General features: G+C 39.6%; 2 protein-coding genes across 48 annotated transcripts in view; both read right to left on the bottom strand.

The window, feature by feature from the left end:
- LOC132109885 (protocadherin gamma-A12-like) overlaps positions 1-19,877 on the bottom strand; it is a 176,037-nt gene that overhangs the window by 23,385 nt on the left and 132,775 nt on the right. The window contains exon 1 of one of the 47 annotated variants that reach the window (XM_059516285.1): positions 16,659-19,235. The exons of 41 other annotated variants lie outside the window; for them this stretch is intronic. In XM_059516285.1, the coding sequence (XP_059372268.1) occupies positions 16,659-19,100 (2,442 nt within the window). In that variant the 5' untranslated portion in view covers positions 19,101-19,235. Of the gene's footprint in view, positions 1-4,182; positions 6,792-10,163; positions 12,730-16,658; positions 19,236-19,877 lie in introns of those variants that run through there. 5 more of the 47 variants (XM_059516302.1, XM_059516284.1, XM_059516301.1 and 2 more) reach the window with 5 other exon arrangements.
- LOC132109890 (putative protocadherin beta-18) lies at positions 13,325-16,202 on the bottom strand. The gene has a single exon (XM_059516331.1). The coding sequence runs from the start codon at positions 15,848-15,850 to the stop codon at positions 13,391-13,393; it is 2,460 nt and encodes an 819-aa protein (XP_059372314.1). The 5' UTR covers positions 15,851-16,202; the 3' UTR covers positions 13,325-13,390.

Genomic DNA, 19,877 nt, shown 5'->3' on the forward strand with positions numbered 1-19,877 from the left:
GCTATACACTGTACTTTAGGAATAACATTTTCTAGATGAAGCCAAGTAAACATACATGGCGATTTTGACCATTTACATATAAAACAGTGTCCTTAAACTTTCATATCAACTTTTACACAATGGCGATGTGCCAATTAAGTATGCTTTGAAGCAAGAAGCCAATTTAAGTGATTTGTGAGGAAACAGCTCCCAAAGCTCAAGAGCATGTGGATTTATGATATACATTAAAGAAAAGGCACTAAGAAGTCCAGGAAATGAAGATTAGAGAAATGAGGGCCAGATGTGGGACACCCAAAGGCAAAGAGGGTAACGGTTCATACGGTCACAACCGAAAAAATGCAGATGTGCCCCTCACAAATAAACAACAAAAAATGTCTGTGTGAATGATTGACTTTGCATATAATCATGATAGACACTAAAGTCATTTTAAGAGTCATTTTCATCTAAGAAAAATGACAGGGAGATATCACTAAAATGGTTATTTCAAGTAGCAACTTCCACTTTGCATACTCAAGCAGCACATCTGACTACCACATGTCTGTTTTTTAATGTGCTGCAGAGAATAAAGGATCCACAACTGATAACGAGTCTATTAAAAAGAAGTCAGCAGGGTACACTGGAAAATAAACTAAATTATACAAGCTTTAAAGTTGAAGACAACCTGAAATGACTCCCAAGAAGCAAATTTACTTCCGTAATATGACGCATTTCAGAGTGAAACAAAACATTCAAGTGAAGCTACAGTTAATTCATTATGTGCATGTCTGTTTACTCTAGAAACACATGGGTATTTCTAAGTCCCAAAGTGTGTTTCTGCATTTGTGATGGCTCATTTTAGATAGTTAAACAAGTTCAGCTATTTTTTTTTTTTTTTTTTTACATACATGTATAATAAGTGAACAAACTCCATCGCACACCTGTAAGTAATAGGTGCGTAGAAAAATAAGACCAGGTAGGTCGTTTCAACATATAAGGAACTCCCGCACACTATCTTAACTTGCAAAATAAATTTTAATCGCACAACGTTTCGGTCACACGACCTTCATCAGGAGTATACAAATGTTCAAATTCATCTCTTTTAAGATAAACACATGACCAATTAACAGAGCTCCATCTGAAAATAATTAAGCTCATTGGGAATACATAATTAGCACCACATCATAAACAGTTACAAATTATTATAGTTACAACAATCAGTCAAGATCCCCCTATAGGTTAACAAAATCATCCAAAAAACACATAATCAACACATCGTCATCAAACAGCATCAAATTGTGATTCTAAACAGTTACAACAATCAGTCAGGCTCCATAGTCACTCAAACTCATCGTGAATATTGTGGAAATTAGACAGATGAAACTATGGTATTTTTTCTCCATCAATCTATTCATGGGTTTTTTTTTGAAGAGAGTTATGTATTGAATACAGAAAATAATCCTTTCTATTCAAAGATCATCAAATGGTATAGATACATTGACGATATTTTTTGTATCTTTTTGGGTGATCACGATGAGGCTCAAGAATTTGTGACATATTTGAAAAGCTTGGTTGACGACTTGGAATTTACTTCTGAAATTAATTCGTCTAGAGTACACTTCCTTGATATGTGGATACAGAAGAATGAAGGCAGTTTGACTACAACTTTGTTTACAAAAGAGACCGATCGTAACACACTTTTACTCGCTACCAATTTTCATCTGACTTTTTTAAAAAAAGGACTGCCTAAGAGTCAGTTCTACAGACTGAGAAGGATTTGTTATTCTGATTCCGACTTTACTGAGAAATCAAAAATAATGAAAAATTAATTTTTGAACAGAGGTTACCCTTTAGATTGGGTTGATGAAGGATTTAATACAGCTTTTAAAAAGACGCGGTCTGAATTGCTAAAAAAGACGACAAGAAAGTATTATTTTGCTTGTATTACAACATATCCACCTAAGTCTTACATGATAAAATCTATTTTTAAAAAACACTGGCATTTGTTGTCTTCTGATTCGGAGTTGAGCAATATTTTTAGACATTCTCCTTTGATTGTACACCAACGCGCTAGGAATTTAAAAGACAGCTTGGTACATGCTCGTTTTCAGAGCGTTAGCCCTCGTGCATCTCAGAGTTTACTTAGTCCTATACAGAAGGGCAATTATCGTTGTGGGAATTGTGCTCAGTGTAATAATACTTTTAAAACATCATTTTTTTCTCATCCTAGAACTGGCAAAAAATATAGCATCAAATCTGTAATTACTTGTGTTTCCACTCATGTTGTGTATTTGATCCGTTGTCCTTGTGGTATAGGCTATGGGGGATAAACGTCACGTCAATTGAAACAAAGAATTATTGAACATAAGAGTTCGATCAGAAAAAACGATCTAAATTATCCAGTTGCGGCACAATTTTTAACTTTGAATCACGATGTAACCTCTTTATGCTTTTGTGGGATTGAGAAAGTAACTTTTTCCACCTAGAGGTGGAGTCATTGAATTACTTTTACAGAGAGGTGAACTGTTTTGGATTTACACCCTTCAAATTTTATCACCTATGGGTATGAACGATGAAGCATTATTTAATGTAATGTTATAGTCATGCAATTGTTTTGAATGAGGTGTTGTTTCTACTATGTATTCACGATGAGTTTGAGTGACTATGGAGCCTGACTGATTGTTGTAACTGTTTAGAATTACAATTTGATGCTGTTTGATGACGATGTGTTGATTATGTGTTTTTTGGATGATTTTGTTAACCTATAGGGGGATCTTGACTGATTGTTGTAACTATAATAATTTGTAACTGTTTATGTGGTGCTAATTATGTATTCCCAATGAGCTTAATTATTTTCAGATGGAGCTCAGTTAATTGGTCATGTGTTTATCTTAAAAGAGATGAATTTGAACATTTGTATTCTCCTGATGAAGGTCGTGTGACCGAAACGTTGTGCGATTAAAATTTATTTTGCAAGTTAAGATAGTGTGCGGGAGTTCCTTATATGTTACATACATGTATAATAAAATGTACTCTTTTAAATAAGCTCTTACAAGCCTGTCACAATGGCTTGTATGTTTTCATTTGTCATCATCTTCATATTCTAAATGTTTTCATTTGTCATCATCTTCATATTCTAAACTGGTCTGCATTGCCTGTAGTCACAGGACTATGCAGCTTTATAGATGTTCTTAAAGTTTTTCTGTCTCAAAATATCTACGTGCATCACAATGCAGTGGTTTTATATAGAGATGCAGAGTGTGTCTCTCTGAATGCCTGCTTCAGCTTGTTTACCATTGAATATTTGGCTTTTCTCATGAAAATAATGTACACAGTCTGTGTATCAGTATATATTTTAGTACCACTGGGCAATAATTGGTGTATGAAGCAGAAAATGGGTCAGTCAGGGGAAAAAATAGTATGCCGTGTCCCTGTTCTTTCTGCAACACTAGTCCTCCTCTTCCTCCATCTCTCTCTCCTCTGTTTTACTGCCCTTTGGACCATCAGATTGTCCTGCATGCCACAAAATCTGATATATTTGAGAATGCAAAATATCAGAGCTGGCATTTAGTTGCATTGCACGTTATTCATTCCTTGATGAAAACAAAGATTCAGTTTGGATTTTGCTGCATTAGCCTCGACTCGCCTCTCAGCGCATAACCCCTCCCCCACAACTCTGCAGTCTGTGAGATAAGAGCACATTTCCTGTTTTCTCCTCCTGACAACAGCTGACACATTCTAATGGAGCGGGTGTGTTTATATGCCACTGAATTTTTCTATGAAAACACAGTTGCCACAGAAGCATTTAGTCACTAAAGTTCCACAAAAATGTATGAATGTCAATACACTAAATGACAAATATCATCATCTAAAAAAATAAAATAGCACCAGCACACTTTAAATCAGTAGAATTAACTGTTAAATACAACTTTGCGTTTGTGAAGCATTAGTGGATCATGTTCACAGTTAATGTGATTCTCTATTTCTGTGGTTCCTCTACTAGTACACCTGTGTGAACATGAGGAAAACCTACTTCTTACATCCACTAAACATCACAAAAAGTGTCTAGTGTCTAGTTCTAGTGTCAAACACACTAAGCAGACATAATGAAGAAAGGCAACTTAAGAAAGGAATAAAAAAAGATTCTGTATAAATACTTGGGGAAACTGTAAGCAATACTGTAACAGTCACATAAAGAAATCTCACCTCTGCACTAACGTCTTCTGTATTCCTGTTTTGCTTTGGCACAGTTCTTGTGCCACTCAAGTCAAAGTTTAAAACACTTTGACTAGAGGGCTGCAAAAACTTCAGATCACTCTTTCTGGAGTCAGTAGTGCCACACATTTCATAATTGTACACGTGCTGTAAAGTTCCTGTTCCCCCTACGTCTGCGTAAAGAGGAGGATAATACGGAATAACTGGAAGATTCGCTCCAGATTTGTAAAACATCCGCTCGCGTCTCCATCTGTAGCATTTGACTGACAGTATGGCGATGATAGACACGATAAAGAGAAACGAAACTACAGCCAAGGCCAAGACCAGATAGAAAGTCAGGTTGACGTTGTAGTCCTTGTCGTGCGTAAAGTCAGTGAACTCCGAGAGTACTTCAGGGAAGCTGTCCGCCACCGCCACGTTAACATTAACTGTAGCTGATCGAGAGGGCTGCCCGTTGTCCTCCACTACAACAGTGAGTCTCTGTTTCACAGCATCTTTATCTGTCACTTGGCGCACAGTTCTTATTTCTCCATTCTGTAAGCCCACTTCAAACAGCGCCCTGTCTGTGGCTTTCTGCAGTTTATATGAGAGCCAGGCATTCTGTCCAGAGTCCACATCAACAGCCACCACTTTAGTCACCAGATAACCCGCATCTGCAGAACGAGGCACTATTTCAGCCACCACAGAAGCGCCTGACTGGACCGGATACAGAACCTGAGGCGCGTTGTCATTCTGGTCCTGAATCATTATTTTCACGCTCACGTTGCTACTGAGAGGAGGAGAGCCTCCGTCCTGCGCTTTCACTGTGATTGTAAAAGATTTTAATTGTTCATAATCAAACGATTTTGTTGCATAAACAGTCCCACTGTTAGAGTTGATAGAAACTAATGACGAAATTGGTGTGCCGTTCAAATCATTATCTGAAATAAAGTACGATAGGCGTGCGTTCGCCCCCAAATCTGCGTCGTGCGCTTTAACACTGAACAAAGACAGAGAAGGCGGATTATTCTCCATCACATACGCATTATATGAATCCTGCTCAAACTGAGGAGCGTGATCATTTACATCAGTGATCTTTACTTTTAAAATATTTTTGCTAAACAATGAAGGACTGCCTCTATCTTTGGCTGTGATGGTAATATTATACTCAGGAATGTCTTCTCTGTCTAGCTCGGAGTCCGTGACGATACTGTAATAATTAGTCAAAGATGATTCGATTTTAAACGGGAGGTCCCTATCAATAAAACAGGTTATTTTTCCATTTTCTTCAGAATCGCTGTCTTGTATATTTATCATGGCCACAACGGTTCCAAGAGGTGCATTTTCTGGTATATTGTTAGAAAAAGACATAAGCGTCATTTTTGGTGCGTTATCATTTACGTCTGTAACTTCTACAATCACATCAGAGGAATCTGATAAGCCCCCCTGATCTTTAGCTTGAATTTGAAACTCATGAACAGCAGACTCCTCAAAATCAAGCTCACCAATCAGTCTTATTTCACCGCTGGATGGATCGACAGAAAACAGGTCTCGGATTTTGGGTGTGGTGTGCTCGAAATAATATCCAATTTGTGCATTTGAGAAAGTATCCGCATCGGTTGCGTTAACAGTAACCAGCAACGATCCCTTTGCGGTGTTTTCTGGGATAGATATTTTGTACGTGTCCTTTTGGAAAACCGGTGCATTGTCATTTATATCCAGAACAATTATGTGTATTTTCACCATGCCAGATCGCTTGGGGTTGCCTCCATCTGTAGCAGTTATAGTTAAATATAAATGTTCTTGTTTCTCTCTGTCTAAAGGTGTTTGCAAAACAAGCTCTACGTTTTTACTGCTGCTAGATCGAGTTTGTGTCTTTACTGTAAAATGATCAGTAGGATTAACTGAATAACTCTGAATACTGTTAATGCCGACATCAAGATCAACTGCGCTATCCACAGTAAAACGCGCCCCGGTTGAAGCAAACTCACTGATTTCTAATGTAATTTCACCTTTTGGAAACGCAGGACTGTTGTCATTAACATCCAGTATTTCTATGGTGATGCGATAGAGCTCGATGGGATTTTCTAAGATGACTTCAAAGCTCAGACTGCACGCGGATACAGCACCAGAGCACAAAAGCTCCCTGTCGATTCTCTCCTTAATAATGATGTGCCCTTTCTCCCGGTCCAGCGCAACATATTCGCGGCCACCAGCTGTAAAGATCCGCGCTTTCCCCGTTGTCAGCCTTTTAAGCTCAAGACCTAAGTCTTTAACTATGTCTCCGACGAAGGAACCAGGTGTCATCTCCTCTGGCACGGAATAACGGACCTGTCCATACGCGCCACAGAGAAAGTGTACAAACAAAAGAGCACACGGCGGCCATGCACAATGACAATCCTTTTTTCTCATGTTGATGGCGGTGCTTCGATTAATCTCTCAACAAAAATATATACAATATCCACTCGACAGCGCAGAAAAGACTTTAAAAATCTATAATATTAAAGTAAATATTAAATATGAGCCAGAGCAAGAACACGGTGTCAAAAGCATCGTCCAGTTTTCGCGGCGCGTACGGCGTTGTACTAAATGCACAGCCCTTACATACGAAACTGGCACGGAAGGCGTGCATGATGCATAAAATCAGACAGATCTACCTTATCAACCAACAGCGACTCTTAGGGTTTAATCCAAGAACTGCAAAATGCTTGCCACGGGTGCTTTATTAGAGCTGTCTTAAGAAAATGGTCGTACTGGAGTAGAGTGCAAGCAGCAACATCAACTTTTGCGCGCATCACTGTGAATTATTAGAACACTATTTCTTTTCAAAAACGTGAAATCATTATAATAACTTTTAAACCGACAAAAGTATTTTGTGGAAATTTAAAGGAAAATGGTCAAAACTCCACACACTCCTCTGCACGCGGTTTTCATTATGTAAATATTTTTAAACAATAGTAAATAAGAGAATATTTCCAAATGCAGCATTGATAAAAACTAAATTAAGCAATTAAATTAAACACAATCTCATTCCACACACCTCACCTGATTTTCTGTATCTCTGGATATCTGTTTATGCTCCAGAATGTGCGTGAGTGTCTGTGTTCCATCGGCGTCCAAACTAATGATGCTCTGACTACAAGGTCGGACAAATGTCAGATCACTCTTTCTTGAGTCAGTAGTGCCACACATTTCATAATTAAACACTTGCTTTAGAGTTCCTGTGCCCCCTACGTCTGCGTAAAGAGGCGGATAATACGGAATAACTGGAAGATTCGCTCCAGATTTGTAAAACATCCGCTCGCGTCTCCATCTGTAGCATTTGACTGACAGTATGGCGATGATAGACACGATAAAGAGAAACGAAACTACAGCCAAGGCCAAGACCAGATAGAAAGTCAGGTTGTCGTTGTAGTCCTTGTCGTGCGTAAAGTCAGTGAACTCCGAGAGCACTTCAGGGAAGCTGTCCGCCACCGCCACGTTAACATTGACTGTAGCTGATCGAGAGGGCTGCCCGTTGTCCTCCACTACAACAGTGAGTCTCTGTTTCACAGCATCTCTATCTGTCACTTGGCGCACAATTCTTATTTCTCCATTCTGTAAGCCCACTTCAAACAGCGCCCTGTCTGTGGCTTTCTGTAGTTTATATGAAAGCCATGCATTCTGTCCAGAGTCCACATCAACAGCCACCACTTTAGTCACCAGATAACCCACATCTGCAGAACGAGGCACTATTTCAGCCACCACAGAAGCGCCTGACTGGACCGGATACAGAACCTGAGGCGCGTTGTCATTCTGGTCCTGAATTGTTATTTTCACGCTCACGTTGCTGCTGAGAGGAGGAGAGCCTCCGTCCTGCGCTTTTACGCGAATGTTAAATTCTTTTGTCTGCTCATAATCAAACGAACGGACAGCAAGAATCTCTCCACTCTCTGCATTCACTGAAATAAACGTCGAAGCAGAGACGCCATTCACAAGAATATCTTCTAGAAAATATGAAATACGCGCGTTATTGCCAGAGTCTTTGTCATGCGCTTTAACAGATAACACAGAGACTCCGGGTGAATTATTTTCCATTACATATGCGGTGTATGACTGACGCTGAAACACAGGGGCGTTGTCATTGACATCCGATATTTTCAGAGTCAGTGTTTTATTAGTAGAGAAAGAAGGCGAGCCCTCATCAATAGCTGTTATTGTGATATTATATTCAGACATTTTTTCACGGTCTAAAATCTGATCAGTAACTAAAGTGTAGAAATTTGAGGAGGAAGATTTAATGCCAAATGGCACATCTGAATTAACTAAGCATTTTAATTGGCCGTTTCTACCGGAGTCTATATCTTTAATGTTCAGCATCGCTATCACTGTGTCTGGAGTAGAGTCCTCTGGAATGGGACTGGAAAATGAGATAATGCTGATAACAGGTGCATTGTCATTAACATCAGTCAATTCAATAAGCACTTTACTATTATCTGTTAGTCCTCCCTTATCTATGGCCTCAAGATTTAGTTCATATTGCTTCGACCTTTCATAGTCCAACAAGCCATTTACGCAGATTTCCCCAGTGTTCTTATCAATTCTAAAAAGGTCTAAGTCTTTCCCAGAGCTTTGTGAAAAAAAATATGTTACCTCACCATTTGCTCCTTTGTCTTTGTCTGTAGCACGTACTGTTAGCACCCTTGTACCTATAGCTGCATTTTCTGCTAAAGAAACTCTGTACACTGACTTACTGAACACGGGTGTGTTGTCGTTGACATCAATTACTGTGACATCTATTTTAATTGTACCAGATTTTTGAGGGCTCCCTTCATCAAACGCGGCCAAGGTCAGTTTAAGTTCCTCTTCTCTCTCCCTGTCTAACGGCGATTGCAAAACCATTTCAACGTATTTTGTACCATCATTGCGCGATTGTTCTTTCAATGAAAAATAATCAGTTGGCATTAGAGTGTACCTTTGAAGTGTATTTAATCCAACATCAGGATCATGCGCACTGTCTAATGAAAAGCGAGCCCCGGGAACAGCAAACTCGCTAATTTGAAAGTTTATCTCTTTTCTATTAAAAACAGGTGCATGATCATTAATATCTAATATTTCTACATCAATTCTATGCAGCTCCATGGGGTTTTCTAGAATGATCTGAAAATGTAAAGAGCAGGGAGACACTTGGGCGCACAGCTCCTCTCTATCTATCCTCTCTTTCACTACCAGAGTCCCTTTATCTACATGCAGACCGATGTACTCACGACTGTCCTCCGTAAAGATCCGCGCTCGACCAGATTTCAACCTCTTTACATCCAAACCGAGATCCTGAACGATATTTCCCACCAGCGAGCCCTTTGTCATCTCCTCTGGAATAGAATAACGGACCTGCCCGCGCGCAACGGCAAGGACAAAGACGCACAGCACGAGAGGCTGCATTAGCCATGATGAAATCCGCGTCGAAGATGTGCCTCTTTGGGCGTAAGAATAACATAGAACCGACATAATCCAAATCTTCTTTCACAAAAGGACTTAGAAAATATGTAAAATATCAGTGATGTAAAAAGAAGAGTCAATCGATGGTTCAACCATCCAATGTTAGAAAGAGACCGTATGAAATGAAAGAGATATTCTGAAGACCGTATGATGTCAGAAAGTGGAGGAGGATCTAAGAAAGGCTGTTTAAAAAAGCTCCACATACTGACCAACAGCGGCACTTACAGTATAAAACAAATTTTGCGCTGAACAATTGTTTGATACAGAGCAAATCATAATAAAAATGTAGAGAAATAATAGCAATAATAATAATGATAATAATAATAATAATAATAATAATAATACAATTTTAACACAAATGTTTGATTAAATGACTTATTTACTTTATGACCTAAAAGTTCAGGTATGGCGTGATTCATTGGGACACACCTGTTTATAAACACATACACTTCCATATTAAGGAAATCAGAAAAAGCTTAAAAGAACGAAATGAATTAAAATTTACTCGAGCTCACCTGATCAAAAGAATGCTCATCATTCAGTTTTCCTCTCTGCGCATGCGTGAGTGTCTGTGTTCCGCTGCTGTCCAGACTAATGATGCTTTCACTGCAAGGTCTGCCGTATTTCAGATCACTCTTTCTGGAGTCAGTGGTTCTGCAAACCTCATAATTGTACACGTGCTGTAAAGTTCCTGTGCCCCCTACGTCTGCGTAAAGAGGCGGATAATACGGAATAACTGGAAGATTCGCTCCAGATTTGTAAAACATCCGCTCGCGTCTCCATCTGTAGCATTTGACTGACAGTATGGCGATGATAGACACGATAAAGAGAAACGAAACTACAGCCAAGGCCAAGACCAGATAGAAAGTCAGGTTGTCGTTGTAGTCCTTGTCGTGCGTAAAGTCAGTGAACTCCGAGAGTACTTCAGGGAAGCTGTCCGCCACCGCCACGTTAACATTGACTGTAGCTGATCGAGAGGGCTGCCCGTTGTCCTCCACTACAACAGTGAGTCTCTGTTTCACAGCATCTTTATCTGTCACTTGGCGCACAGTTCTTATTTCTCCATTCTGTAAGCCCACTTCAAACAGCGCCCTGTCTGTGGCTTTCTGCAGTTTATATGAGAGCCAGGCATTCTGTCCAGAGTCCACATCAACAGCCACCACTTTAGTCACCAGATAACCCACATCTGCAGAACGAGGCACTATTTCAGCCACCACAGAAGCGCCTGACTGGACCGGATACAGAACCTGAGGCGCGTTGTCATTCTGGTCCTGAATCATTATTTTCACGCTCACGTTGCTGCTGAGAGGAGGAGAGCCTCCGTCCTGCGCTTTTACGCGAATGTTAAAATCTTTTGTCTGCTCATAATCAAACGAACGGACAGCAAGAATCTCTCCACTCTCTGCATTCACTGAAATAAACGTCGAAGCAGAGACACCATTCACAAGAATATCTTCTAGAAAATATGAAATACGCGCGTTATTGCCAGAGTCTTTGTCATTCGCTTTAACAGATAACACAGAGACTCCGGGTGAATTATTTTCCATCACATATGCGGTGTATGACTGACGCTGAAACACAGGGGCGTTGTCATTGACATCAGATATTTTCAGAGTCAGTGTTTTATTAGTAGAGTAAGAAGGTGAGCCCTCATCAATAGCTGTTATTGTGATATTATACTCTGAGACCTTCTCCCGATCCAAGAGCTCATCAGTGACTAAACTGTAAAAATTTGGGCTTGATGACTTTATTTTAAACGGTAAATTCTGAGCAATGTAGCACTTGACTATTCCGTTTTTCCCCGAATCTAAATCTTTGACATTCAGCATTGCTATTACAGTCTCTGGTGCTGAACTCTCCGCCACTGGGTTTGAAAATGAAATTGTGCTTATTATAGGAGCATTGTCGTTTATATCAGTAATTTCAATATGCACTTTGCTAGTATCACTTAATCCTCCTTTGTCGGTTGCTTCTACATATAATTCATATTTTTTTGATTTCTCGAAATCCAACTGACCATTAACTATAAGATCTCCAGAACTGGAATCTATTTGGAAGAGGTTAGATAACCGTTCACTGCTCTGTGAAAAAGAATAGGTAACATCTCCATAAGATCCCACGTCTTTATCATTTGCACTCACCCTTAACACAGAGGATCCTTTAGGAAGATTCTCTGGAATAGATGCTTTATAGATTGACTGACTGAAAACAGGAGCATTGTCATTTGCATCTAAAACAATAACGTTTATCTTGATAGTGCCCGTTTTTTGAGGGTTTCCGCCATCGAAGGCTGTTAAAGTCATTTGATGTTCTTCTCCAGTTTCTCTGTCAAGGGGTTTTTGCAAAATCATTTCTACGTATTTTGTATCATCGTGGTGAGCAGGTATTTTAACTGTGAAAAGATCAGATGGGGTTAATTTATATGTCTGAATAGAATTTAGACCTACATCAGGATCATTAGCGCTATCGATTGAATATCGAGCCCCAGACAAAGCTGATTCGCTTATCTGAAAAGTAATCTCTTTTTTCATGAAAACAGGAGCATGATCGTTGATATCTAATATTTCCACATCAATTCTATGCAGCTCCATGGGGTTTTCTATAATGATCTGAAAATGTAAGGAGCAGGGAGACACTTGGGCGCACAGCTCCTCTCTATCTATCCTCTCTTTCACTACCAGAGTCCCTTTATCTACATTCAGACCGATGTACTCACGACTGTCCTCCGTAAAGATCCGCGCTCGACCAGATTTCAGCCTCTTTACATCCAAACCGAGATCCTGAACGATATTTCCCACCAGCGAGCCCTTTGTCATCTCCTCTGGAATAGAATAACGGACCTGCCCGCGCGCAACGGTCAGGACAAAGACGCACAGCACGAGAGGCTGCATTAGCCATGATGAAATCCGCGTCGAAGATGCGCCTCTTTGGGCATAAGAATAACAAAGAACCGACATAATCCAAATGTTCTATTCACTCAAGAAGAAAATATTAAGAACGAATGAATCAGAAAGGTTGAAAACATAAATGTTCATCTGAAAATACAAGGCAGCGAATGTCTCGATGCTTTAGTGTAAAGAGAGATTCTGCAGAATGTGATGTCAGAAAGAAGAGGAGGATCTAAAAGTTAATGTTTAAAGCCCCAACATATTGACAAACAGCGGCACTTAGTGCATCAGAGAAACATTACAATGAATGAATGAATAAATAAAAACTTATGAGCAATACAGATAATGACATGCATTGAGACCATATTAGTACACGTACTTTGCGTTAAGGCAGAATTTTGCTAAAATATGAATTAATCATGCTTTGAAATGAACACTTAAAATATGATGTCAGGAAAATAATCAATAGCGAAGCAGAAAATATAATCTAGCCCTCAAGTAATCAGGTAAGATTCACTGTGTGCACAAATTAGCAAAATGTAAAAGTTCTGAAAAATTATTAAAAAAAAAAAGAAAGAGAGAAAGAAATAATATCTGAGCGCAACTGGCAAAATGAAAATTAAAACAACTTTGTCTGTAAAAAAAAAAAAAAAAAAAATTACACACATATATTAATAACATAGAACGGTTATGGTCTTGATTTGAATTGTGATGTACAGTCACTTAAATATTATCGTAAATTTAATTTAATTTAAATTTAATAAATAAATAAACTACAGTGCACAACCATAAAAGCGATGAAGCCAGAATGATAGCATTATATATAAATGGACACTAGAAAGTCATATTCAGGATCATTCACTCGAGCTCACCTGATCAAAAGAATGCTCATCAATAAATTTTCCTCTCTTCGCATGTGTGAGTGTCTGTGTTCCGCTGCTGTCCAGACTAATGATGCTTTCACTGCAAGGTCTGCCGTATTTCATATCACTCTTTCTGGAGTCAGTGGTTCTGCAAACCTCATAATTGTACACGTGCTGTAAAGTTCCTGTGCCCCCTACGTCTGCGTAAAGAGGCGGATAATACGGAATAACTGGAAGATTCGCTCCAGATTTGTAAAACATCCGCTCGCGTCTCCATCTGTAGCATTTGACTGACAGTATGGCGATGATAGACACGATAAAGAGAAACGAAACTACAGCCAAGGCCAAGACCAGATAGAAAGTCAGGTTGTCGTTGTAGTCCTTGTCGTGCGTAAAGTCAGTGAACTCCGAGAGCACTTCAGGGAAGCTGTCCGCCACCGCCACGTTAACATTGACTGTAGCTGATCGAGAGGGCTGCCCGTTGTCCTCCACTACAACAGTGAGTCTCTGTTTCACAGCATCTTTATCTGTCACTTGGCGCACAGTTCTTATTTCTCCATTCTGTAAGCCCACTTCAAACAGCGCCCTGTCTGTGGCTTTCTGCAGTTTATATGAGAGCCAGGCATTCTGTCCAGAGTCCACATCAACAGCCACCACTTTAGTCACCAGATAACCCACATCTGCAGAACGAGGCACTATTTCAGCCACCACAGAAGCGCCTGACTGGACCGGATACAGAACCTGAGGCGCGTTATCATTCTGGTCCTGAATCGTTATTTTTACGCTCACGTTGCTGCTGAGAGGAGGATTTCCTCCGTCCTGCGCTTTTACGCGAATGTTAAAATCTTTTGTTTGTTCATAATCAAACGAACGGACAGCAAGAATCTCTCCACTCTCTGCATTCACTGAAATAAACGTCGAAGCAGAGACGCCATTCACAAGAATATCTTCTAGAAAATATGAAATACGTGCGTTATTGCCAGAGTCTTTGTCATGCGCTTTAACAGATAGCACAGAGACTCCGGGTGAATTATTTTCCATTACATATGCGGTGTATGACTGACGCTGAAACACAGGGGCGTTGTCATTGACATCAGAGATTTTCAGAGTCAGTGTTTTATTAGTAGAGTAAGAAGGCGAGCCCTCATCAATAGCTGTTATTGTGATATTATATTCAGACATTTTTTCACGGTCTAACAGTTGATCAGTAACCAGACTGTAGAAATTTGACGATGATTGTCTGATTTGAAATGGTAAATTAGGATTAATAAAACATCTCACCCGTCCATTTTCCCCCGAATCTAAATCTTTGACATTCAGCATCGCTATCACAGTCTCGGGAGAGGAATTTTCTGGCAAAGGGTTTGAGAAAGATATTACATTAATTACAGGGGCATTGTCATTAACATCTGTAATTTCCACCATCACTTTACAAGCATCTGTTAAACCACCAATGTCTGTCGCCACCACATTCAGCTCATATTTCTTTGATTTTTCAAAATCTAGTGGCCCAGTGAGTAATATATCACCGTTAGAAGGATCGACATTAAAAATATTTGAGATGCCTTTGCTACTTTGGGAAAATGAATAGGAAACTTGTTTATTTGTTCCCTGGTCTGCGTCAGTTGCGCTAACCTTTAAGACTAATGATCCCATCAGCGCATTTTCAGCTACGAGTGCTGTATATACAGACTGACTAAAAACAGGCGCGTTGTCATTTGCATCCAAGACAATAATGTTAATTTTCAAGGTTCCAGTTTTCTGAGGAGATCCACCGTCAAACGCGGTTAAAATCAGATTATACTCCTCCTGTTTTTCTCTGTCTAATGACGTCTGTAAGACCATTTCGACATATTTAGTACCGTCAGTGTGAGACAAGGTTTTGAGTACAAAATGGTCGTTCGGATTTAATTTATACGTCTGAAGTGAATTTAAACCCTCGTCAGCATCATTAGCGCTATCGATTGAATATCTAGCTCCAGGTAACGCTACTTCACTAATTTGAAGATGTATCTCTTTGTTTATGAAAACAGGAGCATGATCGTTGATATCTAATATTTCTACATCAATTCTATGCAGCTCCATGGGGTTTTCTAGAATAATCTGAAAATGTAAGGAGCAGGGAGACACTTGGGCGCACAGCTCCTCTCTATCTATGCTCTCTTTCACTACCAGAGTCCCTTTATCTACATTCAGACCGATGTACTCACGACTGTCCTCCGTAAAGATCCGCGCTCGACCAGATTTCAGCCTCTTTACATCCAAACCGAGATCCTGAACGATATTTCCCACTAACGAACCCTTTGTCATCTCCTCTGGAATAGAATAACGGACCTGACCGCGCGCAACGGTCAGGACAAAGACGCACAGCACGAGAGGCTGCATTAGCCATGATGAAATCCGCGTCGAAGATGTGCCTCTTTGGAAGTAAAAACAACAAATAACCGACATAATCCAAATCCTCTGTCCCACTACAGAAGAAAAGTCGAACAAACAAAAGATTCAGAAAGGTTGAAAAATATCAAACTTCATCCGAAAACACAGGGAATGTCTCGATGCTTCAGTGTTAAACAGAGATCGTCTGAATGAAAGAGAGATTCTGCAGAATGTGATGTCAGAAAGTGGAGGAGGATCTAAAAACCAATGTTTAAATCCCAATCACACTGACCAACAGCGGCACTTAGTGCATCATAGAAACATTACAAAGAAATTTTTTTTTTTGTTTGTTTGTTCGTTTAAGAGAAATAATAAAATAATGAATAAAAAAACCTCATTAACTGCAACTAAAGTATATGTTTTGAGTAAACGAATTTTCCCCTAAAATACAAATAACAGCATGATATTAACCAAAGACCTTAATATGACCAAAGGAAACAGTCGGAGGCAAAACAGAAATATAAAATAGCCCTTAAACAATGAAGGTACAATTTGTCGTCACGCACACGTGAGCACGGCAAACACACGCAAAACACACACACACACACACACACACACACACACACACACACACACACACACACACACACACACACACACACACACACAGATAATTTTGTGTAAAATATTATTAGTAAGTTTAATATGAAAACTGTGAAAAATGTATAGTAACAAAAATGCTATCGGTACAGTAAATTCGTAAATCTTGCCAGTTTGCACTTTACAATCAAAAGATAAAAAAAAAAAAAAAACACAACAAGTCAAAAAGAACTATTAAAAGGAAACGACAAAGTCATATTCCTGCCCATTCTCTCGAGCTCACCTGATCAAAAGAATCCTCATCATTCAGTTTTCCTCTCTGCGCATGCGTGAGTGTCTGTGTTCCGCTGCTGTCCAGACTAATGATGCTTTCACTGCAAGGTCTGCCGTATTTCAGATCAGTCTTTCTGGAGTCAGTGGTTCTGCAAACCTCATAATTGTACACGTGCTGTAAAGTTCCTGTGCCCCCTACGTCTGCGTAAAGAGGCGGATAATACGGAATAACTGGAAGATTCGCTCCAGATTTGTAAAACATCCGCTCGCGTCTCCATCTGTAGCATTTGACTGACAGTATGGCGATGACAGACACGATAAAGAGAAACGAAACTACAGCCAAGGCCAAGACCAGATAGAAAGTCAGGTTGTCGTTGTAGTCCTTGTCGTGCGTAAAGTCAGTGAACTCCGAGAGTACTTCAGGGAAGCTGTCCGCCACCGCCACGTTAACATTGACTGTAGCTGATCGAGAGGGCTGCCCGTTGTCCTCCACTACAACAGTGAGTCTCTGTTTCACAGCATCTTTATCTGTCACTTGGCGCACAGTTCTTATTTCTCCATTCTGTAAGCCCACTTCAAACAGCGCCCTGTCTGTGGCTTTCTGCAGTTTATATGAGAGCCAGGCATTCTGTCCAGAGTCTACATCAACAGCCACCACTTTAGTGACCAGATAACCCACATCTGCAGAACGAGGCACTATTTCAGCCACCACAGAAGCGCCTGACTGGACCGGATACAGAACCTGAGGCGCGTTGTCATTCTGGTCCTGAATCATTATTTTCACGCTCACGTTGCTACTGAGAGGAGGAGAGCCTCCGTCCTGCGCTTTTACGCGAATGTTAAATTCTTTTGTTTGTTCATAATCAAACGAACGGACAGCAAGAATCTCTCCACTCTCTGCATTCACTGAAATAAACGTCGAGGCAGAGACGCCATTCACAAGAATATATTCTAGAAAATATGAAATACGCGCGTTATTGCCAGAGTCTTTGTCATGCGCTTTAACAGATAAAACAGAGACTCCGGGTGAATTATTTTCCATCAAATATGCGGTGTATGACTGACGCTGAAACACAGGGGCGTTGTCATTGACATCAGAGATTTTCAGAGTCAGTGTTTTATTAGTAGAGTAAGAAGGGGAGCCCTCATCACTTGCTGTTATTATTATATTATATTCAGATAATTTTTCACGGTCTAGTAATTGATCGGTTGTTACACTATAAAAATTTGAGGCGGATGACTGTATTTTGAATGGCAAATTTGGACCAATATAACATTTAACCTGTCCATTTCTCCCTGAATCTAAATCTTTGACATTCAGCATCGCTATCACAGTCTCTGGCTCTGCGTCCTCGGGTATTGGGTTAGAAAAAGAAATTACGCTTATCAGGGGTGCATTGTCATTAACGTCAATTAATTCGATAATAACTTTACTGGAATCTGTTAAGCCACCTTTATCTGTTGCTTCAACATGCAATTGAAAACGTTTTGACTTCTCGAAATCCAGGTCACTGTTAACAATAATGTCACCAGTTTGTGAATCTATATTGAACAGTTCTAAAGCCTTTCCTGAGGTTTGTGAGAAGGAATACGTCAGTTCAGCATTCGTGCCTTTGTCTTTGTCAGTTGCAGTCACCCTCACAACATCAGTGCCCTTTGCTGAATTTTCTAATAAGGAGACTCTATACATGGGGAGACTAAACACGGGAGCATTGTCATTTGCGTCGATAACAAGAACACTTATTTTAATAGTGCCTGATTTCTGAGGACTGCCGCCGTCAAACGCCGTCAACACTAATTTATGCTCCTCTTGATTTTCTCTATCTAGTGTTTTTTGTAGAACCATTTCAACATATTTCAATCCATCATCACCTATCTGTTCTTTCAGTGAAAAATGATCAGTCGGATTGAGTGTGTATTTCTGAAGGGTATTTAAACCCACATCAAAATCTTGCGCATTATCTAAAGAAAATTTGGCTCCAGGAACAGCCAGCTCACTAATTTGAAAGCTTATTTCCTTTCTAACAAAAACTGGAGCATGATCATTGATATCTAATATTTCAACATCAATTCTATGCAGCTCCATTGGATTTTCTAGAATGATCTGAAAATGTAAGGAGCAGGGAGACACTTGGGCGCACAGCTCCTCTCTATCTATCCTCTCTTTCACTTCCAGAGTCCCTTTATCTACATTCAGACCGATGTACTCACGACTGTCCTCCGTAAAGATCCGCGCGCGACCAGATTTCAACCTCTTTACATCCAAACCGAGATCCTGAACGATATTTCCCACCAGCGAGCCCTTTGTCATCTCCTCTGGAATAGAATAACGGACCTGCCCGCGCGCAACGGTCAGGACAAAGACGCACAGCACGAGAGGCTGCATTAGCCATGATGAAATCCGCGTCGAAGATGTGCGTCTTTGGGCGTAAGAATAACATAGAACCGACATAATCCAAATCCTCTGTCCCAATACAGAAGAAAAGTCGAACAAACAAAAGATTCAGAAAGGTTGAAAAATATCAAACTTCATCCGAGAACACAAGGCAGAAAATTTCTCGATGCTTCAGTGTTAGCAGAGATTTTCCGAATGAAAGAGACATTCTGCAGAATATGATGTCAGAAAGAAGAGGAGGATCTGAAAACAAAATGTTTAAAGCCAGAACATACTGACCAACAGCGGCACTTGGTGCATCAGAAAAATATTACACTAAAAAAGGCTGTTAAAGAGTAATACAGAAAATGACATGACCTGCTTCCAAAGTAGTTTATACATTAACACGACTTTTGATGAAATATTAATAAGATTATGTTCTGAACCGAACATCTAAGAATAAAAGCAAAGGAAATAGTCAAAAGCAAAAAATAAATAAAAATAATAATAACTACAATATAGACCTAGTTATACAGACATGATTCAATGAGACTCGCTCATACGTTCAAACATACTCAGAACAAAAATCTCTTAGTGCAATTACGAAAATAAAAATACTTTGTCTGCATGCAATTTCCTATAAAACATTTAAAAGTTAAGGTTTTAAAATGAACAAGTGTGAAAAAGTATAGTGTAGACAATGCTATCGGTACAGGAAATTTCAACTATAGTTTCATTATATATATATATATATATATATATATATATATATATATATATATATATATATATATATATATATATATATAATACAAATAAAACAACAATACAGTCCAATTTGTAAAGCCAGAAAGG

Source organism: Carassius carassius, chromosome 29, assembly GCF_963082965.1.
Source record: "Carassius carassius chromosome 29, fCarCar2.1, whole genome shotgun sequence".
NCBI lineage: Eukaryota > Metazoa > Chordata > Actinopteri > Cypriniformes > Cyprinidae > Carassius > Carassius carassius.

What these genes read in the sequence shown, in the direction of transcription:
- LOC132109890 (XM_059516331.1), bottom strand. Translation starts at nt 15,850, where the DNA reads ATGTCGGTTATTTGTTGTTTTTACTTCCAAAGAGGCACATCTTCGACG.